The sequence below is a fragment of the Perognathus longimembris genome, chromosome 4 (genome assembly GCF_023159225.1).
Source record: "Perognathus longimembris pacificus isolate PPM17 chromosome 4, ASM2315922v1, whole genome shotgun sequence".
Taxonomy (NCBI): domain Eukaryota; kingdom Metazoa; phylum Chordata; class Mammalia; order Rodentia; family Heteromyidae; genus Perognathus; species Perognathus longimembris.
The window spans coordinates 53,701,936-53,729,323 of record NC_063164.1 but is presented as its reverse complement, the minus strand read 5'-3'; the positions used below and the strand labels follow the sequence as shown (position 1 = coordinate 53,729,323).

The following is a 27,388-nucleotide window of genomic DNA, read 5'->3' as shown; positions in this document are numbered from 1 at the left end:
CCTGCCTGGACTGGCTTCAAACCTCCGATCCTCAGATCTCAGCCTCCTGAATAGCTAGGATTACAGGTGTGAGACACCAATGCCTGATCCAAACACCTTTTGAAGTACTCCATATACTTTTTGTAAGACATTGTCTTCCTATATAGCCCCAGCGGGGTTTAGGTTCATCCTCAGGGCTTACAAGCCTGGCAATATGTGTATACACATTTATATGGCTACATCCCCAGCCCTATTACTCTTCCATTTCTCCAAAAAGGTAAGTTATTGTTACTTCTATTCTATCCTTGATAGAGATTTCTGAAGGTTTTGATCACTTTGTAATTTTTTTAACTTTAATGGAATACTTAGGTCCCAAACTTCCTATCTCAAAGTAACATAAAGAAGAACATAAAAATACCAAATTTGAGAGACACAGGGTAAAAAAAGACAAACAACTACAAAAGGAATACTTGCAAAACTGTTTGGTGTAAGTGAACTGAACACCACCGGGGGTGGGGGGGGGGGGAAGGGGGAGGAGGGAGGGGGGATGAGGGACAAGGTAACAAACAGTACAAGAAATGTATCTAATGCCTAACGTATGAAACTGTAACCTCTCTATACATCAGTTTGATAATAAAAATTTGAAAAAAAATAAAAAAGAAGAACATAAAAATGAAGATCACAGGGCTGAGAATACGGCCTAGTGGTAAAGTGCTTGCCTCACATACATGAAGCCTTGGGTTCAACTCCTCAGCAACACATAAATGGAAAAATCCAGAAGTGGTGTTGGGGCTCAAGTGGTATAATGCTAGCCTTGAACAGAAAGAAGCCAGCGACAGTGCTCGGGCCCTGAATTCAAGCCCCAGAACTGGCAAAAAAAAAAAAAACACAACATAGAGATTTTCCAAGTCTGTGATTGCAAATACTCATTCCAATCCATTTATTTGGTTTCTGCTTTTATATTTTTGGTACATCGAACCCAAGGCTTCCTGCCTGCTCCTAGCTCCATTCCCAGCCCTGATTTAACTTTTTTGAGAAACTTAATCAAAATGCAATGACTCGTGGGCTGGGGATATAGCCTAGTGGCAAGAGTGCCTGCCTCGGATACACGAGGCCCTAGGTTCGATTCCCCAGTACCACATATACAGAAAACGGCCAGAAGCGGCGCTGTGGCTCAAGTGGCGGAGTGCTAGCCTTGAGCGGGAAGAAGCCAGGGACAGTGCTCAGGCCCTGAGTCCAAGGCCCAGGACTGGCCAAAAAAAAAAAAAAATGCAATGACTCTGCCTTAGTCTAAACAGCTCGTGTCTAAACAAATTTCATGGAAGATACCTTAAATGGATGCCACACATCACCTGTCATATTACCTAGGAGTGAAATTTATTACTTAGTTTCCTAAAATGCCTTCACAGTACATGTTGGAGAGCTGATATCCTTTTTTAAAAAAAAATCTAAAAAACTATTTTTCCCATCCCCATAACCCAAGCTTCTATTCATGTGTAATCTTATCCCAGGAAGAATGTCCAGAGCGCAGCTAGCTACTTACTAAATGCACCACAATGACGCTCATCACTGTTGTCATGACAGTCATCAACTCCATCACAGCGGTATAAGTTGGGCACACATTTGCCATTGTCACATGCAAAGGAAAAGGAACCACATTGTTCCGTGGGTGGTTCATTGATTGGGTCTCCCTCACAAGTTTGCTGATTGGAAGCGAGCTTCATCCCATAGGGGCACCCACACACCCGCTGATGGTTTGGCACTGGGAAGCAGAAGTGACTGCAGTCGCCGTTGGGGTGAGTGGGCTGACTGCAGAAGTTAGACCCTGCCAAGGCAAAGACAGAGATCAGTCAGCATGTTCCCATGATGTGGATTGCAGGTTTGAAAAAAGAATATTTCCCAGCCCCAGAAGGACCAAGTAGTTGAGTGCCAGTGGCTCTTGAGCTGGTGGCTCACACCTATCATCCTAACTACTCAGGAGGCTGAGATCTGAAGAACCTGGTTCAAAATAGCTAGAGCACACAAATCTGAGACCATTAGACCAATTAATTGGCATAAACTTGGAAGTGGAAGTGTGGCTCTAGTGGTAGAGTGCCATCCACTAGTATATATTAAAAAAAAAAAAAAAAAGCTGGTTCTCGCTTCAGCAGCACATATACTAAAATTGGAACAATATAGAGAAGATTAGCATGGCCCCTGCCCAAGGATGACACACCAATTCATGAAGCATTCCATATTTTTCACAGAAAAAGAGAAATACGAGGTTACAAAGCAGCGCAAGTTTTATCAGAAAGCTGTGGACTCACAAATTCTACCCCAAATCAAAGCTGTTCCTCAACTCCAAGGCTACATGATATCTCTTTTGCTCTAACAAATGGGAATTACCCTCATAAAATAGTATCCTAAACTTAATTAAGCCTAATTAAATCATTTATATGTTTAAAAGGAAAAAAAGCACACTAAGAGTTCAGTCTCTGAGTTCAAGTCCCAGTACCAAAACAACCAAAAAAAAGAAGTATCAACTGACCTCTTGGAAATCAGCCTAACAAATAGAACAGTCAAGTACAGTAAAGTGCCAAGAAATGTGTATTTCTCAACAACACTTTTAGGATCAGCACAGCTGAATGGAAATGTGACATCATACAGTGTTGAACAACATGGATGACAGAATCAAATGACACGGTCAAAATGCTGTGTTACCTAAATGCTTATAAGAGAAAGCAGTCACCATATCAAGTGCACACATCCATTTGCCAAAAGAAAGCTCAACAAGGTCACTTACCAGTCTGGATGGCCCTGTCATAGGACTTCACATGCATGATGTTGGTGATGCCATTTCGAATAACTGTCATGCCTCCCCCATCTAACTTCCTGACTTGAACAAGAGCACCCAGCCTCCAGTCAGTGAAGAATACAGAATCTAAGAAAAAAACACAGCAGTTCATGTTTTCAGTTTTAGCTTCCCTACAAAGAAATCACATGAGAAAATGAAATAGACTGCTGATGCTTCCTGTGAGGCTGAGAAATCTTTACCCACAAATATCTGTAATTGGTTTCTGGAACCATTTTCCATAACTAGTATCGCTCAGAATGCTTCTGGAAACCTGCATTTTACTGATATCATGGTTCGGGTTCAAACACATATAGAGTTTTATGATGGCATTTAATAGTAATTAGGTTAAAGTTTCCATAAGTAAAAATAAAAGTAAAAAAATCTCAGTATTTCATAGCTCCAGAAGACAGAGCTCTTACGCCAGCTAAAGCACAAATCTGATGAAAACTCTTAGGCAAATATCTCACCATATTAAGAGAGTGAACCACACCATATCTAATATCTTTTCCAAGCCCATAATCCATAACCATACCTGAATCTTCAGGAAAACATTTATTTTTTTATATGTCAATCCTAGGGGGCTAGATCTCAGGGCCTTGGGTTCATGATTGGTTTTCCACTCAAGGCTAACCCTCTACCATTTGAAATATACCTCCACTTCTAGCTTTTAGTAGGTTAACTAGCTGTCTGGCTTTGAATCTTGATCCGCAGATCTCAACCTCCTGAGTAGCTAGGATTAGAGGTATGAGCCACCTATGTGCAAGATTATCATTTTTTGAAATATTCTGGGTAATTTCAATTTATATGCACATATGGATGACAGTCAACTTTAATAAATCACTATCAAGAAAATAAAATATAATCCAGCTCCAAAAAAAATCCCAGAACTTTCAGTGTATGTTTGGTAATTAATAAAAATTATCTATACAAGTATACATATGCCTATACCATACCAGTGCTCCATGGTGCTCAGAACAATAAAGAGAGGCAAAGCAAGATTCTGCAGAGAAAAAAATTGTTTACTTTATACTAACTAAAAGGATGCAAGGAAGTATGGTAGCCCTAACCCAGTAGGCTTAGATAGGTAGGAGAATCTTAAATTCCAGGTCAGCTCCAGATACAGACTAACACCCTGCCTAAGAAAGAAAGGAAGGAGGGAAGGAAGAAAGGAAGGAAGGAAGGAAGGAAGGAAGGAAGGAAGGAAGGAAGGAAGGAAGGAAGGAAGGAAGGAGGGAGGGAGGGAGGGAGGGAGGGAGGGAGGGAAGGAAGGAAGGAAGGAAGGAAGGAAGGAAGGAAGGAAGGAAGGAAGGAAGGAAGGAGGGAAGGAGGGAAGGAAGGAGGGAAGGAAGGAAAGGAGGGAGGGAGGGAGGGAGGAAAGAAGGGAAGGAAGGAGAAGAGAAATCTTCTCTTTGTGTGATTAGAAATTCCAGCTAACCAGATGAATGCCTACATAGTCACAACTGTTATCATTAGCCCAAGTTTCCTTATCTGTGGTCTAATCCATGACTAGTGGGTCACTGAACTCACTAAATCTTATCTCCACTCACAGTTAAGAGTCCTACCATTCAGTAAACTATCTGATAATAGATAAGAGGTCCAATCCAACTTTTACTCCTGTGCTGTGTATACTGAAGGAGATCTAGTCTTTGTTTGTTGTTGTGTTTTTTTTTGGCAGTCCTGGGCCTTGGACTCAGGGCCTGAGCACTGTCCCTGGATTCTTCCCACTCAAGGCTAGCACTCTGCCACCTGAGCCACAGCGCCCCTTCTGGCCGTTTTCCATATATGTGGTGCTGGGGAATCGAACCTAGAGCTTCATGTGTAGGAAGCAAACGCTCTTGCCACTAGGCCATATTCCCAGCCCGAGATCTAGTCTTTGGACAAAATGTTACATAATATAAAATATAATATAAATATATGTAACACACAACAAAACAAACTTTCCACAAGAATTTATATTGAGGCTGGGAATGGTAGTGCAGGGCTATAATCTTAACACTGAAAGGTGAAGTCGAATGATTACAAATTTAAGCCAGCCTGGGCTACACAGCAAGTTCTAGGACAACCTGGGAAAGAAAAGAAGAGGAAAGGGAAATGAAAATGAAAAGGAGGGAAGGAGGGAAAAAAGAAAGGAAGGAGGAAAGGAGGGAAGGAGAGAGACAGAGAGTGTGCACCAACCCACCATGTGTTGTACACTCAAATCTTCTTCGTATTGATGAAACTAAAAGATACTAAAACTGCATTTTTATTCATCCCCAAATATTCCATCAGAGAACACTCATATTGTTCCTACAGCAACAAATGGCTTGTGCCTACCATCATAAAGAAAGAAGAGTAAATGTATGGAATGAATATTGTTTTACAATTGACTCAGCTCATCAAAAATTTCACAAAACCATTTAATTTTTTTGACATTACATATTCCACATACAAATGGATAGCAGAATGGGATATAAACATATTTACTATTTATTCTTTATTCCATGTGTGAAACTCTTGATTTGCAGTCATTGTCTAATTTTGTGAAGTGCTATGCTAATTATTCAAAGTAGGAAGTTTCTGCCAGAAACACAGAACATATACATATGACCTCCGGAAGCTCTCAACAAAATGTTACCCCTCAAATTAGGTTTGTTTCACACAACCAGGTTAGAGTTCATCCCTCCTCACTCTCTTGGGCTAGCACATCTGCGAAGTGTACACCCTATATAACCAGTCACAGAGCCATTTTCAAGACTAACTGAGCCACCTGTGCCATGGTGCCAGGTTGCATTCTTATTCCCAGAAATTTCACTCAATAGAAGCATTTCTATGCTCAGTAAAGGGGATGATGGCAACTCATGCCTATAATCCTTACTACTCAAGAGAACTTCACAATGAATTCAAGAGGACTGCAGTTTGAGACCAGCCTGGGCAAAATGGCAGAGAGACCCTAGCAAATGTGCATCGGTCTACATCTGTAATCCCAGCTAGAGGCATACATAAGAGGATGATAGCCTGAGGCCGACACAGGCAAGAAAACATGAGTCCCAATTTGAAAAAAGGCTAGGTGTGTGGCTCAAGTAATAAGAGTACCATCCTAGCAAGTATGAGCAAAGGGGAACTGGGAGAAGATAGTTTGCGTGGTATGGCTGCACTTTCCCAGAATTCCCTGCTTCCAGGGAATAATCTTTACTAGTAACATGAAGATTATTTCCCAGAATTGTTGAAGAAACAACTGTGTCTTTCTGTTCTTCATAGGTTTCCTCCTGGCCTGGGGCTGTAACTCAGTGCTGGGGATATCACTCAGTGGCAGAGCACTTGAGATCCTTGTCCAATCTCCACTACCAGAACATTTTTTAATAAATATTTTTTTAATTTGGAGCCTACAATTTCTTTGTAACAGATGATGTCAGTTACCCAGTGTTCTAATTAAAAGGCTTCAATCCAATGAGAATACAGTGGTACATATGTAATCGCCTTTCCAAAGTTACTATAAACTGCTTTTGCTGTGTTAGTCTGAAAATAATGAAGGTAAAACCTTACTATTATTTCCTATGTAATACCAAGTACACATTCAGGAATTGTATACATGAAATGCATATAGTGAAACACATTCATAAAAGTTATCAATATCTAAATGTATCCAAAACAACACACTCTAAGGGTGAATTTTTTCTTCAACAAACCAACTGTTATGTCCATGTAGATCATGGCACCATTGTAGGTTTTCTGGTGTTTTAGTTACAAACTTTCCCAAACTGTGACTATACCAAATGGTGATGAGTTTACTCTTAAACCTGCAAAGTATAAGACCTTACATTCTTTGCATTCATTCAAAACATACCTTTAAAGATGGTGATTCCAAATGGGTGTGTCATCTGCTCTATATGGCCCAGATTTCTTCTGTCTAACCCATCAAAAGTGCTGTGCTCAATTTTATCAAAAAAGGCATCGACCCAGTATAATCGTGATGATCTAGAATAATGAAATAATTCATGTTATTATCCAAAAGCTGGCTGAGCCCCTGCATGCCACCCCATTTACACTCTGCAGGCTCATTCAGAATGTTTACACAAGGTCTTAAAAGTTGTTATATTCATTGAAAATTTGAGTTTTATGCCTCCCAGAAAAAGTCTTCATCGCATGCTTTTCAATTAATTGTCTCAAAAAACTTGAAATGCTGCTTATCCTTGAGTTAGTTAGGAATTTTAAATATTTTTGCCTTGAAAAACCAACATATTGGGCTAGGGATATGGCCTAGTGGCAAGAGTGCTTGCCTCGTATACATGAGGCCCTGGGTTCAATTCCCCAGCACCACATATACAGAAAACATCCAGAAGCGGTGCTGTGGCTCAAGTGGCAGAGTGCTAGAGCCTTGAGCAAAAAAAGAAGCCAGGGACAGTGCTCAGGCCCTGAGTCCAAGCCCCAGGACTGGCCAAAAAAAAAAAAACACCAGCATATTAAGAAAATATTGGTCATGATATATGTTTAAAAGGTTGAATACATTTTTTCTCCTTTCTCTCCCATACATTAATCTGATATTTCCTATTTCTAAGCTTATTTATCTTATTTAATTTCAATTGTTTTAAATAGATCATCAGTGCTTGAGAACTATACTTATGCTTGAAAACATTTTTCCCAAGATGCATATAAACAAATGTACATTTGTTGACTGAGCATCTCAAGATGCCCCCAGAAAGAAAGTACACAGCTCTTACATTTCATCATATCCCTGTCAACTTCTAGTGAGGTTTGGAACTTACAAACTCCTTCTCCAGCCTCCCTCAACTAAATCATTCTTCTATTTCCAGCACCTTCCTCAAAATATTTAAGGCTAGACTGACTTGTGTCCCACCAGTAGTTAGGCAAACTGTATTTGTGTTCTTCGTGTTCTTACATCATTCAATGTCCTTCTCCCATTTTAAGGACTAGCCTGTTACCCAATGTGCCTCCTGTATGTTGCACAGGAAGTGGGAAGCCAGTCGTATGTGATGTTTTCAACTTACCCCCAATCAATGGCCAATGCATTGGGCCATCCAAGAGTAGTGTTGACTATAGGCATAAGGTGAGATCCATCTCCCCATGCTCTAAAAATTTTAGAAGGATGGAACCAATCACTGATGAAGATATACCTAGAAAAAGAGGTAACAAGTCAAAGATGTTTAACACTTGCATAGATTGCCTGGCTTAAGTAAATGGAACACAAAGAGATGTTCTAGAAATTTGCTTCAATTAATTTCATTTTCTGTACAGGTGATGGGACTATCTAATTACTAAAGTATATATACACACACACACACACACACACACACACACACACACACACTATTATAAATAAAAGTGGCATCAAAATAAAGACCCAGGGCAGAAAAAAAAACAAACACCTACAACTAATGTTACCCAGAAATTCTTTGAAAAGACATTTGAGTTACTTTTGTTGGGTTTTGTTTTGTTGAGACAGTCTCACTATGACTCCTAGGCTGGCCACAAGCCCTCCATATAGCATATTCTCTCTCATATGTGGAAGCTAAATTATGAATGTACAAGTAAACACATATGGGGCTATATGCAAGTGTACACAAATGTATTAACCAAAATATGGCATTTGCAGGGGAGAACTGAAACCATGTAATTTCTTAGAAAAACTAACTCATAGTCCAACAAAATGAAGAAAGTAGTGCTTGAAAGATGTGTAGTGGAGGTCAAGCAGAGGGGATAGATGAATGAAGAGAAGATGCAGGAGAGAGAGAAGGCAGTCATAAGATGCAATGCATATCTTATGGCACTAGGAAAATTCAGGGAGGAGTAGAGTTGGGAGGGATGGGAAAGAATGAAGGAAGGCGTGAAAGGGATTAAGATGGATTAGACATAAACTGATTTGTTGAATGGTAATTTCTTTGTACAACTACCTAAAGATAATAAAAAATATAATTTTTCATAAATCCAGGTCCTTCTAGGTCACTCCTCACCTGTTTTTCTATAAGGAACTGATAAATTCAGAGAAAAACATTTCTGGGTAATGAATGGAAGCATCATCACTCAAACACACCAACAAAGATTTAGGGTGAGATAAAGACATTAGAAAAATGAACAGGTTAACTTTCTGGAGGGACCTAGGATTTCTTAACAGTACTATTTATAAACTCTATTTCTTATATTATTTTCCAGAGAAAATAAAACTATACTCAAATGAGCAAAGAAGTTTGTTAGACCCATAGCTCTGTATATAGGTAGATCTAGAGTTTGAGTGCTAACATTGAGCCCCTTGCAAGTCACTTGACTTCACTGAGCCCCAGATTCACTGTCTTGATAATGGGTATCACACATACCCCTTCATTTCTGGATTTGATATGTAACATGTTAACAGCTCACTATGTGAAAGAAGCAGGCTGCATGAATCACTAGCCCTCTTCATTATTTCATTCTATGCAACTGCTTATCTCAGACTTGTTCTGCACAAATGTGTTAGCCACTGAGTATAAGAAAGCTAAGAACCAAAAAAGAATAATGTAGGCTAGTCTGTGCTTTCTGGTCTCACAGCACCAAGTACAACACAGTAAACAGTGAAACTGTGATCTGGAAACCTTCATTCTAGAGATTACTGAATGACTAAGCAGGTTTTACGAAGCTTCGTAAGCAATGCAGTAGAGCAGGGTAAGAATCTGAGCCTTTCTAGATAATTCTGCATTCAGTATAGTCGCTCCTCCTCCATGAAACTGTCACTTTGCTTGGTCCTCTGCAACTGCAGAAAACTCACACTTCAGTGACCAGGAAAGCTGTAACTTAGAAGAAAGGTTTTTGAAAGAGATAATGTGGTTGTATAAGCTTACATGAAAGGGATAAAATTGAAGGTGATTGCAAATCAGTTCATCCTTCTATTTGTTCAACTTGACAGATCCTTGTGGTATGTTTCCATGACAGTGAAAGATACCAGTCCCAGGATCTTAGGATATCATGAACACACTTACCCAGCAGAAGGATGGACCACAACTGAGCGTGGGTTATTTAAATTTAGCTTCACTATTTCGCGTCTGGATTTATCAGCCAGCCTCATGACACTGACGCTGTGGCGCAAGGAGCTTGTCCAGTAGAGATTCCTTGAAATCCAATCAAAACTCAAACTTTCAACATTTTCCACCCTGTTAGCTAAAACAATCTCTCTTCCTATAAGTGAAAAATATAGGCACAGTTTAAGCATATTACATAAGACAGGATTTTTCTCTGTGGCTGATATTTAAGTTTTGCATTAAAGTCAAGGCACAGCAGCCCTGGAACACATGTGGGAGAGTTAAATTTAAAGTAAAACATTTTGAAGCAACAACAGGAGATAAGCCTTGGCTATACCTATTCTCCAAAGTTTAGATCTCAAAGAATAGTTATGACACTGATAAACAGAACCAGGAGTGCTGTGGGCCGGATTCACTCCCTTGTTCAACCTTCCAGGAAAAATTTCTTATTGCAGAACAGCTGAAAAAAAGATACCTGAGTTCACCTACTACCACCCCAGGAGGCTCTGAGGAGCTGACACCGCCAGGTACAACCAGGGATAACCCAAGGCATTACTGCCGAGCCCTCCCAACCACTTTCAACACTTCAGCCACAAAGTTGCCAAGACTGGAGAGGAGCAGCAAAGATGCCAAAAAGAAAAGCAGTACGGGGTATGGGAGAAAAAGACCACTTTCGTGCCTGGGGAATACTATGTTCTTTCCCTCTTGCCTCCCCTCCTCTCCTCTCCTCTTCTCTTTCTCTCTCTTTCTCTTCTTCTCCCTCTCTCTCTTTCTCTGTCTCCTCTTTCTCTGCTTCTCTCTTTCCTTCTCCCTCTCCATCCTCACCTCTCTCCAGTCTCTTTCTGTCTCTCCTTCCTTCCTTCTTTCCTTCCTTTTCTCCTCCTCCTCTTCCTTCTCCTCCTCCTTCTTCCTTTCTCTCTCTCTCTCAATAAAATCTCAGTCACAATACGCAAACATATCTCCATATTTTGCAACAGTAAAAACAAAAGCTTCTATTGTTTTTTCCCAGCAAATTGTAAAAAGAGACTCCTCTGGGGTCTAGACCACCTATTGGCTGTTGAGGCAACATGATACTGATAATAATAATAATAAAAAAGCTCATAGCAAGCCGGGAACCAGTGGCTCATGCTCATAATCCTAGCTACTCAGGAGACTGAGATCTGAGTATGGTGGTTCAAAAACAGCCCAGGCAGAAAAGTCCCCATGAGACTCTTACCTCCAATTAACCACTCAAAAACCAGAAGTGGCTCTGTGGCTCAAGTGGTAGAGTGCTAGCCTTGAGCACAAAGAGGCTCAGGAACAGTACCCTGGCCCTGAGTTCAAGCTCCATAACCAACCAAAAAAAATTTTTTTTAATCCCACATAAACTGAGCACTTACTAGAAGTTAGACATTGGGACAAGTACTATCCGTGCACTCATTCATACATCCTCTCAATGCCACTCACAAGACACATTGATAATGTGTATGTATTACAGATGCAGAAACTGAGTCACAAGGAAGTGAAGCATTTGGAAAGAAGCATGATAATCACGTGTGTGCTAAGAGAAGACAATTAGGCCAAGATGCAAAAAGAAACAAGTAGTTGGTGCTGTGATGTGGTATGATGACAGCACAGGACAAAGCAGAAGTAGAGAGGTCCCCAAAGAAAATGAGAAGCTAGGGGCTGCAGGGTAGCAAAGACTTGCAAGTGGGAGGGAATGAGACTTGGAGCTCCACATGCTCTGGACATGGCTGGCAGTGGAGTTAAGGACAGACTAAAGGAGGAGGGTGGTTCTTTGGACCACAGGCTGTAGGGAGGTAGCAGTGAATGAAAGATGCTCTTCCCTAAGGCCAGGAGATCTGTGAGGACTATGAGTTTCAAGGTGTCAGGAGGATGCCCATGTGAGGTATCCCAAAGAAAATTGGATTGTTTCTAACTCCAGAGAGAGAACTTGTTAGCGATCTTTGTCATCATGTAAGAGAAGCCTGTCTTGCCCTGTCTCTCACTTCCCAGGTTAGGAAGAAAACATCCAGTAGATACCTTCTTAAAAGTCTCTCCATGGTGACTTGGAGCTGCTGCAAAGATGGGAATCAAAGACATGAAAGTGCCAGGTGCCGGTAGTTCATGCCTGTAATCCTAGCTATGCGGGAGAACAACATCTGAGGGTTGTGGTTCAAAGCCAGCCCCACAGAAAAGTCCCCATAAGACTCTTATTTCCCCTTAAAAACCAAAAGTAGAGCTTTGAGCAAAACAGCTCAGGGACAGCACCCAGGCCCAAAATTCAAGTGTCACACAGACCAACAAAAGAGAGAGACAGAGAGGTGGGGGGGGGGGAGGGGAATGTTATAAAATTAGGCAGAAGAAGAAAAGGACCAGTGTGGGATGGCAGAGATCACAATTATTTATAGATTACAGCTCTTATAAAGAACACAAGATATGGGCTGGGATATGGCTTAGCAGTAGAGTGCTCACCTAGCATGCATGAAGCCCTGGGTTTGATTCCTCAGCACCACATAAACAGAAAAGGCCAGAAGTGGCGCTGTGGCTCAAGTGGTAGAGTGCTAACCTTGAGCAAAAAGGAAGCCAGGGACAGTGCTCAGGCCCTGAGTTCAAGCCCCAGGACTGGCAAAAAAAAAAAAAAGCCACACAAGACAGAAACAGCAGGAAATACAGAGGCGTATGTTGTCATAAGGGAGAATTTTTTTATTAGACCAAAGGGCCAAAGATAAGATAAGCATCTCTTTAGCAACAGAAATAACTGGGGGAAGAATGGGAAGGTAGAAGAGGGGCCTGAGAAGTGCAGGTCAATTCTTCAAGATGGTTGACCATGAAGAAAAAGAAGAGAACTGGAACAGAGAGAAACATGGAGTGGAGGGTGAGCTGTATGTTCTCAGAATGAAAGAGACTTGATGATATCTGATAGGAAGTATCCTAGGAAGGAATGAATAAAGAAGGTGGAGAGAAGGAAGGATAATGGATAGCGGGAATTCCCCCAAAGGCTTCATTAACCCATCTTGACATTAATTGATTTCTGGCTCATTGTCTGCATATATCCATTGAAAATTCTTCTGTCTCAAAAAGCAGAGCAATCACAATATTATTTAGGACACTTGAAGTTGAGTTTTAAAATACAAAGAATGCATGAGGTCCTGAATTCAATCCCCAGTACTTTTTTCCTCATGGACAAAGAAGGAAGGGGAAAATACCCTATGGTGAGAATTCCAAATCAGCAGGTCAGCAAAGCAAAGCAGGCCAACTATATAGAAGAAGCCCAGAAACCCAAGGCTGCCTTTTGCTGAGAGCTCAGTCAAAATGTTCTCCGAGCTATAGACTATCAGTTCTAGTTCAAAATACCAGTTTGAACATTCATTTGCCCCTACTAGATGATACTACAAGAATTGCAAGTGAGATATTTTCATAAAAGTTTTCAAGCTAGCATTATTCTAGGGACAGCCTAGAATTCTATGAACAATGACACATCTATTAATACTCCTGTTACTACTTATCCATACTAGGAAACTCAGGCAGAAAGAGACATTAAGTAATTTGCCTGCTGGTTACACAGATAGAAAAATGTGGAGAACTGGAGTTTAAACACAGGCAGGTACTCCTGACCCAGCCCTCTTAGTGACTCCATTATGTTGATACATTGCTATGTAGAACAGCTATTTCCAAATGGCAGATTCCAACCCATTCATTGGTTTAAAATCAACAAATCATGCATCATTTAAATAAAGTGCCTAACAGTACAGTGTGGCCATATTGTATCTATCTGCATTGATGATGAAGATCTTAACGGAATGTCAACCAACTAAAAACTGAGTAATAAATTCCTATTTACCTAAAATTCAGTTTTTCAACATCTTTATTTTCTTTAAGTAGTTGTACAAAGGTGTTGTCATTCAACAAAGTAGTTTATGAATTCAGTGTGCCTTGATCAATGTCACTCCTTTCAATATCTAAAATTCATTTCTTTTTAAGAAGTTATTATGATTACAAACTATTGGCATATAAATAGCCCATCAAATATATTTTACTGTTTGAATATGAGCAGTTTCTAGTCAACTATCTATTAAGGGCTTCCAGGTACTTAATCTTCCTCTCATGTTACTACTTGTGATAAAATACCAGCTCATTTATAGCTTGCTTTGGAAATAAAGGAAGATGTTGGTTTAACTTGATTTGATTTTTTTAACATATTTATTTTTCTGATCCCAAGGTATTCACCAAGCTTCATAAGGGGATGCTGTTTAAGGAATAGATGCAAAATTATACTGAGTGAATCCATAATTATTATAAATAGGCAAAATGTACATGCACACACACTTTTCCTCACCTGTGCCATTAATCTTTTGCTTATATATTATGTCATTTGCTGTATCTGAGAAAAAGATGGTATTCTCCCGGGCATCAAAATCAATTCCAACAAAAAAGGAAAGGCTCCCACTCACTGGTACCATGACGTCTTCCTGAACGGAGCGCGAGAATGGGATCCCACGCACTGCCAGCTGGGAGGAAAAGATCAGGAAGTTGTTGACAGCTGCAAAGAAAGGGACACCAAAGTCAGCCAAAGTGCAGTCTAGCCTCCCTGAGCTTCACAGCACTTATTACGATATTCACAAAGTACACATATTAAAGCTGTGAAACATAGTACTAAAATAATAAATAAATGCATGTAAATCATAACTGGAAATAACGAATGGGAAAGAGAAAAGATAAGAAGCTATGATAGTGATACAAATATTATAATCTCATTTTTCCTAAGAAACATTTCCTTAGAGAATACATATACTTGTGCATATGCAGATATATGTATACATTTATGTATACGTGTGTTTTTTATATAAACAGTGATTTCCAGGGATGGAGATTTCCAGTGGTAGAATGTTGGCCCACTATGCAAAAGGCCCTGGGTTCTATTATAGCACTGGGAAAACAAAGTGTGGAAAGAGAAATAACTCAAAATTCAATCCCATGAAATTTGAATGCCATAGTTAATGTTTCAAACAACAAAGGGAAAAAGAAGATCAAGAAATCTCTAGAGACCAGGCACCAGGGGCTCACACATGTAATCCTAGCTACTCAGGAGGCTGAGATCTAAGGATCAAAATTTTAAGACAGCCTGAGATTCTTATCACTAATTAACCACCAATAAACCAGAATTGGAGCTGTGGCTCAAATGGTAGAGCACCAGCCTTGAGGGGAAATAAACCACTAAAGGACAGAACAACCCAGGTCCTGAGTTCAAGCCCCAGAACTGGCAGAATTGGCATAAACAAACAAACACACACACACACACACACACACACACACACACACACTCCTCTAGATGAGGAATTAAAGGCAATTTCCAAACACTACAGATTGACTTGGTCAAACACTGCTCCTATAAAAGCAGATAACATATGGGCTGCAGAAAGCTCATTCCCAGTGAGCAAGGCAGAAGGGGAGCTGCCCCCCCCCCATATGGACAGCAGTTGCCAGAATGGGGGCATGCACATACCATACCTTGAGCTGCCTACCATAAAGCTGTCATAGATATCTTACCCACACAGTGGCGCTCGTTGGTGGCCAGCTCAAAACCAAATGTACACTTGCATCGATATCCCAGACCATTGTTATCTGTTCTGTGGCTCAGGACGCAGACCTGCTCACAGCCTCCATTGTTGACTGCACAGGGATTGCTAGCTGGAAGGGAGACAGCAGAGGACTGAATCACAATACAAAATGTATGATACACAACCTGCAACACCACATAGGCTCTGCTGGCAAGAGACAGAGTTTCAACTCCGCGAAGCCACCACTCCTGGCTACCCCTGTAAGCATCCACAGCTAGCCACCCCACCACACTCTCAAACCAGCAGGATGTTCATAGCTAGATAACTATGGGATTCTTTGTCCCACAATAATTATATTAGAGTCTGTCTGCCTGTGTCCATGATTAGAAATAACTGTCACCAAAAATGAAATAAAATAAAATAGCCTTTGGTGCTGTTTTTACTATTTATGAGATACAACTATTACTTCCCTGGGTGCTTATTTTGTAAGCAAGCAAATGTTCAACCAATAATCCTAAGAGATAAATATTATTACTCCGGAAAGATGCAAAGGATTAGAAAAGTTACCCAAGATTATTTAATGACCAGATAAACAACTAAAGTAAAATGCAAATCCATTTCTGACTCAGAACCCTTTGTCTGCCATGCAAATCAGTTTATACTTTCAAAAGCTACCCATGAGGTAGTGACCTCAAGAGGCTCACTACACAGTGTGCAGGAGGCCACCACAGAGAGAGTTCTTCTATCTGTTTTTTATACTCTCTTCTGAGACTTTGACTTTCTTCTAAAATTCACTTTCCTTTCTCAGGTTGTCAGATTTGGGAAACAACATCAGAAACTATTTGAAGCCAAATAATAGGAACAGTCTGGATGATCAAACTAGGCAGGTGTAAAGGTCAAATTAGTAGCTCAAAAGTCTAGTCTAAAACTATTCCAAATAGAAATTTCCAAAATGTTTTCAGATAAACATGTTTTTGCCCATGGTGGTAATATTAAAGAATATTCACCTAAATGCCTCAATTCTGTATTTGCCAAGTCAACCAAATTGCTTTATACCTTTTCTCCACTTAACCAGACTCATTACTTAACATAGAACTAACCTAAAACAAGGATGTCTTTCTCTAAGTTACAAGTCACCAATATTAAGTTGTCTACCAACATAGCCTCACTTATTATTGTATCTATTTTCTTTGGTCCACAAGCAAATATAAGAAAAGAGCCATGTTCATATAGACATATCAAAGCTCAATTTAAAACCCTAGAACACAAATAAAACTTAAAATAAGATGTGAATCAAAGTAAAATCTGAATCAAAATATTTCTTTCTTTAAAAACTGGCCAGCTACAGACAGCAAACTCACTGGCCCATGACAGATCTAATGCAAACCAAAGGACAGAAGAACACATCTTACACATGTACAGCAAGGAAGACAAGATCTGACTCCACTCAACATGAGCACAGAGACTGTCATTATCCTCTGTTGACCTTCAGCTCCCTCAAACAAAATTGAAGAGTTTTCAAATGGATGATTCCTCACTGTAGAATGAAACTAGTTATGTGGGTTTGCTTTGCTTGCTGCTAGATCCCCAGCACCGAAACACTGCAGAGGTCAATAAACATTTTAACTCCAAAACATATCCATAGCTTTGGATGGCTGAGCAGCAAAGTCAATTTCTAAACAGCCCTTCGCATATCTGAGAATATCATCCAATTCTCAGCTTCTTCATCATTAACTCTTATAATTCTCAGAAACCAGGGTTATGTGGCTGGAAGCTTACCATTGGGCTGCCTGAGAGCATGGTAAACAGTCACTCCGTAGGGCCTCAGGGAAGACTGGTGGTACACCTGGGGCTGAGGCTCTGTGAACTTGTTAGCCTTCATCACAGCCATCTTTGTCCAATCAGTAAAGAACACATGATCCTCAAACAAGCTTATTCCATAGGGGTGAGGAATGAGGGAACCTCCATAAACCACAGTCTTCCTGTTACAAAAGATATAAAAAGCATTTTTTGGGTTGTTTTGCTATATTTTTATTCAAGATCTAACTAGTACAGTGATATGCCTAAGAGGCTAAATCATTTCTTTTACCACATACAAAACATAGAACAGACATGTTCTGTCCTTTATCAAGAAAAGTAACAATAAAAAATGTTGAAGGGGATGTGCCAAAAGGAAACCCTACTTCATTGTTGGTGGGAATGTAAACTGGTTTGGCCACCCTGGAAAGCAGTATGGCAATTCCTCAGAATGCTAAACATAGAGCTCCCCTATGACCCAGCAGCCACACTTTTGGGCATCTACCCAAAAAACCACAAACAAGAACACACTAAAGCCATCAGCACAACAATGTTCATCGCAGCACAATTTGTCATAGCTAAAATATGGAACCAACCCAGATGCCCCTCAGTAGACAAATGGATCCGGAAAATGTGGTACATATACACAATGGAATTTTATGCCTCTACCAGAAAGAATGGCATTGCCCCATTCGTAAGGAAATAGAAGAACTTGGAAACAATTATACTAAGTGAAGTGAGCCAGACCCAAAGAAAAATGGACTCTATGGTTTCCCTCATAGGGAATAATCAGCACAGGTTTAGACTAGTCACAGCAGAGGATCACAAGAGCCTAATAGCTATGCCCCTATGAAAGCATAAGATAATGCTAAGTGAAATGAACTCCATGTTATGGAAACACCTGTTATATCACTGTTGTAATTACTTTCAACATGCCCTGTGAAACCGTAGCTTCTTTTTTTGATGATCTTCTTGTATCCCTTCATGTGGTTGTACTCACGCTATCACTGTATCTCATCTGAATACACTGGACACTGTATATACTGGTATTAGAACTAGGGAAGTGAAAGGGAATATCAAAATTGAGAGACACAGGATAAAAAGACAAACAACTCCAAAAGCAATACTTGCAAAACCAGTTGGTGTAAACCAACTGAACAACTCATAGGGGGAGAGGGGAAGGGGAAGGGGGAGGGAGGAATGAGGGACGAGGTAACAAACAGTACAAGAAATGTACCCAAGGCCTAACATATGAAACTGTAAACTCTCTGTACATCAATTTGACAATAAATTTTTTAATAAAATAAAAGAATTTTAATTCTCTAAAAGAAATAAAAAAGAACAGACACATTCTAAGATGCATGTAAAATTCCATCTCCATTTGATGGGACATAAATGTGGTTTCTTGGAAGAGACCATAAAGACTTAGAGTCCAGCCCTAGACAGTCAGTCACCCAGGTTGTTTTTAGATTTGGAGATGAAATTAATATTTCCCCCTTGGTCAGTATTCCTTTAAGTTTGCTTCCTATATGAAAGGTTAAGATATAGGACAGTGTTTTAGATTTCATAGATGGGTTAGCATACTAAAAGTTGCAAGTCTGGTGGGAGATGTTCCCAGTACCCATTAACTACCTCTCAACAACGAGGGAGCAGACTACAAGTGATAGGAGTTCAACCCCAGCAAACACCCAGACCTTATGCATCTGCTTGATAAAACTGTCACTAGATCATACTTCTTTAGTAGAAGTACAGCACAGATCTGCTTAATTAGAAATATAACAGAAGCAAACAGTGCTAAGAAGGAAGAAAACCACCTTGCCCACCGTGACCACATTTAGGTAAACAATGATTAATTTCGACACATGAATAAAGTAATATCAAATTTCACTATATCTCACTGAAACTTCTTTATTCTCTTAATTTTGGCAGTCTCTTTCTTTTGGAAAAACCTTAGCTGCACCACAAAACACATAGAGTACATAAGACTCTCAGAAAAAAACTTGAAGAGACCGAGCATAGTGATCGACAACTATAATCCCAGTTATATGGAATCTGTATGTAGGATGTCAGTTCAGGCCAGCCCAGGCAAAAAAGCACCAGACTCTATCTGAAAAATAATGTAAAAGAGAGAGGGGGGAGAAAGAGATTGGAGGTGTGGTATAAGTGGTAGAGTACCTGACTAGGAAGCACAAGGCCTTGAGTTCAAGCCCCAGTAAATTCTACCAGACTTAAAATATACTCCATGGGGCTGGGAATATGGCCTAGTGGCAAGAGTGCTAGCCTCCTATACATGAAGCCCTGGGTTCAATTCCTCAGCACCACATATATAGAAAATGGCCAGAAGTGGTGCTGTGGCTCAAGTGGCAGAGTGCTAGCCTTGAGCAAAAAGTAGCCAGGGACAATGCTCAGGCCCTGAGTTCAAGGCCCAGAACTGGCCAAATAAAACCCATATATATATATATATATATATATATATATATATATATATATATATATATTCCATTAGTGTATACTCAGTGTCAGAAGACATGCTTAGCATGTATGAGACATAAAACAAAAACAAATGTAAAACTGAAATATATATGAGCATAGTAAAATCCAGCCAATTCCCCCTGGATAATGTTAAGTTAACATGTAGCTAGGTGCCTATAATCTTGGCTATGTGAAAGACAAAAATTTGGAGAATCAAATTTCCAGACCAGCTCAGACAGCAAAGTACGTTAGACTCTATCTCAATAGAAAAAGTTGGGTATGGTGCCATGCACCATACACATCAAGCTGTGGAGAGTCCCAGCTATGGATGGAAAAACAGGAAACTCATTTCACAAACCTGATGCATTCCTAAGCATACATATGTCTTTTTTGAAAGATTGTATGTCAAAAATAAGCAGTATTTTTAAAAGGAGGTGGGGGAGGGGCTGTAGATATGACTCAGCTGTAATGGAGATCCCAGTACTGTGAAAGCCAATAATAACAATAATAATAATACGCTTTTTTGTTGAGAAAAAGTTAGAAAATTCAGGTAAAGTGATCTGGGAAAATAAAGCATAAGAGGAATAAATGGACTTCAGGGTTAGCAACAATTATGTGTTTCTTGAGTTAAGGAAGATCAAAGAACTCGTTTATGTAATATTTTGTGACTACTTTTACAAAACACAAGAGAAAATAACAAAACTTGTAAAACTATAAAAATGCCTCTTACCTTTGAATTCCATCATAAGTTACAGTTTCAATGTAGTCAAAGCGGGAGTCAACCCAGTAAACTCGCTGGGATATAATATCCAGAGTGAGGCCAGCAGGCCACCCTAGCTTTGTCTTTACTAGGTCTTTCCTGTTACTGCCATCCATGAAAGCTCTTTCCAATTTGGGCTCCCCAGAAAGACTCCCCCAATCTGAGAAAAACAAATATCTACAAAAGAAAAAGCCAAAGATGAAAAGTTCTGTCGTCTTGCAAGTTTATCAGAAAATACTTATTCACTATATTTGGATCAATGGAACTTTCCATTGCCTACCAGTGAAGGGATAAAACATTGGATATTAAAAAGTGTTTACAAAAAGAAACACAGTAGGATGTCAGTGGCACATGCCTGTGACCCTAGCAGCTTAGGAGGCTGAGATCTGAGGATCATGGTTCAAAGGCCAGTCTGGGCAGAAAGTTTGTGAAAATATTATCTCCAAATAACCACTAAAAAAGCTCCAGAACTGACACCAAAAAGCAACAACAACAAAAAGATACAAAAGCAAACACTATATTTTTCAAAGATACAGGAGTAAACACGTTATATTTTTTTAACATACAGGAGTAAACATACTTCATTGTTTTAAAAACAAAAATAAATGATTCTAAATAGCAACTACTAAAATGCATTAATATAGCAGTCTGAAATTTTGTTTGTCACCTTAATTTTTGCCTCTGTTCCTTGGCTCTATATTTCACTTCTTGTTGATATGCAAGAAAACTTATAAATACGGTTTAAGAAAAGCCACACAAGGTGGGTGCTGGTGTCTCATGCCTATAATCCTAGCTACTCAGCAGGCTAAATTCTAAGGATCTTGGTTCAAAGTCAGCATGGACAGACAAATCCACGAGACTCTTTTCTCCAAATAACCAGGAAAATGCCAGAAGTAAAATTGTGGTTCAAGTAGTAGAGCACCAATCTTGAAAGAAAAAACTAAGAAGACCATAAAGCCTTGAGTTCAAGCCCTAATACTGATCACATGTGCATACTCATACAAACACATACACACACACACACACACACACACACACACACACACACACACACACACACACGAGCCATCAAGCTATCATCTCCCTCATTCCTACACTGTGTGGCATAGCCCAAAGGACAGTACTATTTTCAAGAACAGCTGATATAATAAAATTGAAAATGGGGCTGGGGATATAGCCTAGTGGCAAGAGTGCCTGCCTCAGATACACGAGGCCCTAGGTTCGATTCCCCAGCACCACATATACAGAAAACGGCCAGAAGCAGCGCTGTGGCTCAAGTGGCAGAGTGCTAGCCTTGAGCGGGAAGAAGCCAGGGACAGTGCTCAGGCCCTGAGTCCAAGGCCCAGGACTGGCCAAAAAAAATAAATAAATAAAATAAAATAATATTGAAAATGACCACCATCAGTCCCTAAGACCTTGGTGCAAAATACTAGAAAATTTAAACCTTCTAAAACACTTATCAAATGTGGAGATTGGAAAAATTTACATTTAAACTTGAAGAAAAGCTGATTGATTCATGCTATAATGAGATATGGCCTTAATCTCAGCCCTAGTCCACAAGTCCTAAAAGGGACATTACAACTGCCTTTCTCTTAAAAAAATTTTTTAGCTAATTCATATTAAAGCAACATCTTCTAACAGTGCAATATGGTAGTATTTGACCATAATAATTAAATAATAATTGGATCAGACTAGAATTCACTCTTAGCTAGCAAATATGATAAATACTAAGAATAAAGTTCATATCTTAATACATCATGTATATTTAGTACAGCAGTAGATGTGTTTGTATTCTGTATCCTCAAATAGGACTATAATTAGGCAACTTCTTTAAATGTCCCATGAAGAGCAACAAAATAAACAAAAGTAATTTGGATTAACCACCAAATAATCCACTAGGTATTCCATATTTAGGGAGAGGAATAAAATTCTGTAAATTCAAGAATTGGTATCCTTTCACAAGTCTTACCCCACAGTTGGGTCCAAGGCGATTCCTCTAGGGTGCCCTAAGTTTTCTGTAATAAGGGTAATTCGATGGCTTCCATCCAAATTCAACATATCTATGCGGTTGACCTGGGTCTCCACCAGATAAAGTTTATTGTTAATCCAGTCCACAGCTAGATTTTCTGGTGCTTCCACAGAAACATTGAGAACTTCTTGGATATTTAAACCATTAATGTCAACCGAAAAAACCTACAAGAAAAGCCAGAATTATACTTCATAGTGGGAAGCTTTCCCAGACTTCATTTAGCATATCTATTTTGTAGGAATCAGTTATCATCTAGACCTTCTTGGTAGTTATCAAAAGTTTAATTAGAAGGCTGGCAGTGTGGCTCAAGTGGTAAAACACAAGCCAAACAAGCATGAATCCTGAGTTCAAGTCCCAGTAAAAAGTTCAATTAGAGTATGGATATGATGGGTAAAGATGGTGGTGATGGTTTGTGTTAATGCTTGGTTGTAATCAAATCTGAATTATTAGTAATCTATATATGCAAGTTAGTATTTAAGTGAATTCAGCTTCATGAGTATGCAATTATATTAAAGGAAAAATAATAGGATAAATAAAATTCTGCACCTCCTTAGAGTCTCTATGACTTAGGTTTTAAAAATCTGCACTGCATGACTCAAAGTTGAAATCAAATCAATCTCACTTTCCAAATAAGATAGTGTAATGAAGCTGTGGCCATTACATAGATACTGTCAATATTTCTTATACCAATCCTCAATTACAGTTCCACTTAAAAGATGCAAGCAGAAGTCTGATTTCTATCATCCAGAAAAGTAGAGTACTTTTTACATTTTAAATGATCAAGTTTCAAAATGGACTACATTAATATCTATCTAGTTTTTGAAAGAATGTCTACTATTTCTTTTAATTAGGCTTTTGGACTCATTTTGGAATAAAATTAAAAGTTGCCCCAACCTAATCCATATAATAGACTGCTTTGTGTAATAGGTCCCATGAAACAGTATAGCATGGAGAAGGTGCTGATTAACATAAAATATCTCAAGGGCCTTTTCTGTTAGAAAACAATGGAACTTTCCCTTCAAGTCCCCTCAAAAGGAGAAGCTATCAGCACTTTGTACTCCAAGTTCCAGTCAGCTCCTAAGCTACACTCCAGAAATTTCTATTTACCTTATCTCGCACAGGATCTGTCCAAAAAACTTTTTTCAGACGGTAGTGAAAATCCACACCCACGGCTATTCCACGATTTTGAGACTCTACGAGAATCTGGAAGCTTCTTCCATGAATATCACCAATGAGCAAATCTCGACCATTGGAGAAGATAATGGAGGCCTCTTGAACTAAAGGTGAAGAAGGAAACACTCCTTCATATGAGCAAGGTTGGTGAATTGACTTACAACTGATAAGCTTTCTGCTTTTGCAAATGTTTTCTTCCAGGTTATCTTAGTTCATTCTAAAATAAACCTCTAAGAAAGACAGATGGCAATCATTCTACACATTTTATAGATGGACAAACTGAGGCACAAGGATGCCTAGCAAACATATCCAAAATTATAGTGAGTTAGGGACAGAATCAGGCTAGAATTCAACCATCCTGTCTGCTAGTCCAATGACATTTCAATGACATGAAGGAGAGGACACTTTATCTCCATGTCCACCTTCAGACTGTATGACCAGACAATCTAAATTCAGAACATACTTTAAAGATTACCAAAGAATTCTTTGTTCTGGAAAAACAAAAAGTATATATGGCCATGTCTGAATGTTCTCTTTCTGTATGCTGGAGGGTTATAGTCTTATTTGTAATCTGTGTCTATAGTATTTGCAATAGTTAAAGGTAAGAAATGATTTAAATTCCATTAGTAGGGTATTAATTAAATAAGTTATATACATAAAAGAGGGAATCTTATGACACTATAAAGAATTAAAGAAGAGCTCCATGTGCTCATATGGAAAGCTTTCAAAAATACAGTGACATTTTGTTTTGGAGTTTTTGTGTATGTGTCTTTTTAGAGGGGCCGGGGGGGATGAAGAACAGGAGAGGAAAAGGGTTGTAAACATATACAGTCTTTGTATTCAGTATGCTCTATATGGAAAATAAACTGCAATTTGTGGGCCGGGATGGAAGGGAAAATCTGGGGGAAAGTGAAGGAAGGGATGACATTGTCCAAAAAAGAAATGTACTCATTATGTGACTTGTGAAATGGTAACCCCTCTGTACAGCACCTTAATAATAACACTAAAATTATATTTAAAATATATATTGATAGCAAAGTACACAACTGCACTCCATTTATTAATGTAGATGTAAAAATAGTTAAATATCTATACTTACATATACTTAATTACTCATTAACGATGTCTAGAATTGGAATAAAGAAATATAAATTATCCACAGGAGAGGTGAGGTAGAAAGTTGCAAGGGAACAGGAATGAAGAAGATACTTTACTATATATTCTCTCAAAAATTGAAAGTTTTGAACATGAGTATATTACCTATTCAGAAAATAAAGAAATTTTAAAATAGGCTGCACCTAAAAGTAAATGCATAAGAAATCAGCTATTTCTAGGCAAAAAAAACTAGAAAATGGACCACTCATAAATCCTATTAAGATTATAGTTTCAGAAGGCACCAAAAGCACATTACAATCAAGTATAAAATACTAGCTGATAAATGGAGGTAAAAGCTAAGTATGTGACTCAGTGTACTTGCGAAGCATGTACAAGGCCCTGGGTTCAATTCCAACACCAAGGAAAAATAAGAAGTTAAAATAGAGATGTAGAAATCAACAGTGACGAAAGTTCTTTGGAGTGATTACAGTACTCTTAGAAAAAGACCAACAAAATATCCAGAATGAAGACACTCATGAACATTTTCATCCAAATTTAGCATATCCATTTTGAAACATGACTAAATATGGTATGAGTAATGCCAAAGTTATTTCTATAGAAAGCTTTCAATTTTGTGGTAAGTAAATTAATTAAAAGTTAAGAGCCGGGTGCCAGTGGCTCCCACATGTAATCCTAGCTACTAAGGAAGCTGAGCTCTAAGGATCATGGTTCTAAGCTAGCTCAGACAGGAAAGTACCTGAGAATCTTATCTCCAATTAATCACAAAAAAAATATGAATGTGGAACTGTGGCTCAAGTGGTAGAATACCACCCTTATGCAAAAAAGCTAAAGGACAGTGCCCAGGCTCTGAGTTCAACCCCCAATACTGGCACACACACACACACAAGAAAAAGTTGAGGGCTGTGGATATGGCCTAGTGGCAAGAGTGCTTGTCTCATATACATGAGGCCCTGGTTTCAATTCCCCAGCACCACATATATAGAAAAAGCCAGAAGGGGCGCTGTGGCTCAAGAGGTAGAGTGCTAGCCTTGAGCAAAAAGAAGCCAGGGACAGTGCTCAGGCCCTGAGTCCAAGGCCCAGGACTGACAAAAAAAAAAAAAAAAAGAAAAAGTTGAATGTCCAAGTCAGTCAAATGTAGCCACAAGACTTACTCTGAAATCAAATGTGGTGGATATCATAGTCACATTGGCTTAGGCTTAAGCCAATAAAGAAACCAAAAAAAATTAATAATGATCACTATTAATACACATATCTATATGAAATTAATATTGACCCATTCTTCCAAGCAGTAGGGGCCATCCCAATTTGAGATGATAAAACCCTGCCGATGGGTTTTATCAATGTGAGTAGCTGTTTGTCATCAGAAGGAAGATATACAGACGTTAACTGTTGAGAGGTAAGCAAGTATGCACCGTTTACTCACAGGAATCATTAGCTCTGCAGTGCTGCTGACGCTCCAGGACATACCCCTCCTCACAGTGGCACAGATGGTGGCCCAATTGGTTCTCACACCTCTGATCACAGATTCCCCAGATCTTGCAGTCATCAAAGTCTGTCATGTTTAAAAAACAAAACACATGTATAATCATGTTTAGAAGCATTTAAGTACTCTCAGACAAAATCCTGGAAAACCTGAGGAGGAATATAGTTTTTCCCTTGTTCAAAAGCAGTGGACCCTGGTACCAGGCATACTGTAAAAAGCAGGAACTCAGAACAGGTATCTTCAGTAAGAAGACACAAACCCAAGATCATGGAAATCATTTGGTTAAATCTACCTGAAGGACATCTTTACAGAAGATCACAGCACTGATTCATAGCCCTGTGGCACACCGGATTTCATTTATTTGTCATATATGAACTTTGGTATAGATGCTTACCTCTAAAACTTTGCTTTTCAAATAGGAGCCATTTGGCCCTATCATTATCTAAATTTGGTATTTCTTTGAAAATTTAAATAAAATTAATAGTCCTGTTCCTTGGTCATATGTGCCACATTTTAAGTCTCCAATGTTATATACATTAGAGAATATTAGAGAGTAAAGATACAGGAATGTATGCGTACTGCAGAAGGCTCCATTAGGCAACACTTTCAGAACAAAGTAAGACTTAAAAATTAAGACTTATGGGGGCCATTTGCTTGATAGATTTGATTCTAGCCTTTCACTTTTAGAAGATGTTAACTTTTGCTGGATAGATGAGTCACTTGGAGACAGCAGAAAGTGGTTCCAGAGACACGGGGTAAAAAAAGACAAACAACTACAAAAGCAATACTTACAAACTATTTAGTGAAAATGAACTGAACAACTGAACAACTCATGGTTTGGGGGGAGGGAAGGGAAAGGGAGAGGAGGGAGGAGGGAATGAGGGACAAGGTAACAAACAGTACAAGAAATGTATCCAATGTATGAAACTGTAACCTCTCTGTAATTCAGTTTGATAATAAAAAATATATATTAAAAAAAATTAAGACTTGACTTAGCCACACTAAACAGAAAGCAGAAGCAGGAAGACCACAAGTTCAAGGCCAGCCCAGGCAAAATTAGTGAGATCCTATCACAAAATTAAAAGGTTTTGAGGGTGTGGCTTGAGTGGTAGTGTGCTTACCTACCTAGGCCCTAGGTTCAACTCACTGAAACACACATTCACACACCACAAATATACACATATCCATCATCAATTAAATGAGGAAAAAACAAAGAGAGG

At 39.1% G+C, this 27,388-nt stretch overlaps 1 protein-coding gene and 1 non-coding gene across 2 annotated transcripts in view; one reads left to right on the top strand and one right to left on the bottom strand.

Moving 5' to 3' along the window:
• Lrp2 (LDL receptor related protein 2) overlaps positions 1–27,388 on the bottom strand; it is a 195,972-nt gene that overhangs the window by 104,671 nt on the left and 63,913 nt on the right. The window contains exons 10-21 of the mRNA XM_048345285.1: positions 26,109–26,237; positions 23,504–23,673; positions 22,337–22,560; positions 20,338–20,544; positions 17,118–17,320; positions 15,328–15,468; positions 14,117–14,320; positions 9,760–9,955; positions 7,798–7,923; positions 6,636–6,766; positions 2,762–2,899; positions 1,523–1,804 (exon numbers count right to left, since the gene is read on the bottom strand). Of these exons, the coding sequence (XP_048201242.1) occupies positions 1,523–1,804; positions 2,762–2,899; positions 6,636–6,766; positions 7,798–7,923; positions 9,760–9,955; positions 14,117–14,320; positions 15,328–15,468; positions 17,118–17,320; positions 20,338–20,544; positions 22,337–22,560; positions 23,504–23,673; positions 26,109–26,237 (2,151 nt within the window). The remainder of the gene's footprint in view (positions 1–1,522; positions 1,805–2,761; positions 2,900–6,635; positions 6,767–7,797; positions 7,924–9,759; positions 9,956–14,116; positions 14,321–15,327; positions 15,469–17,117; positions 17,321–20,337; positions 20,545–22,336; positions 22,561–23,503; positions 23,674–26,108; positions 26,238–27,388) is intronic.
• LOC125350989 lies at positions 2,114–2,220 on the top strand. The gene has a single exon (XR_007210888.1). It is a non-coding gene; the product is annotated as a U6 spliceosomal RNA (small nuclear RNA).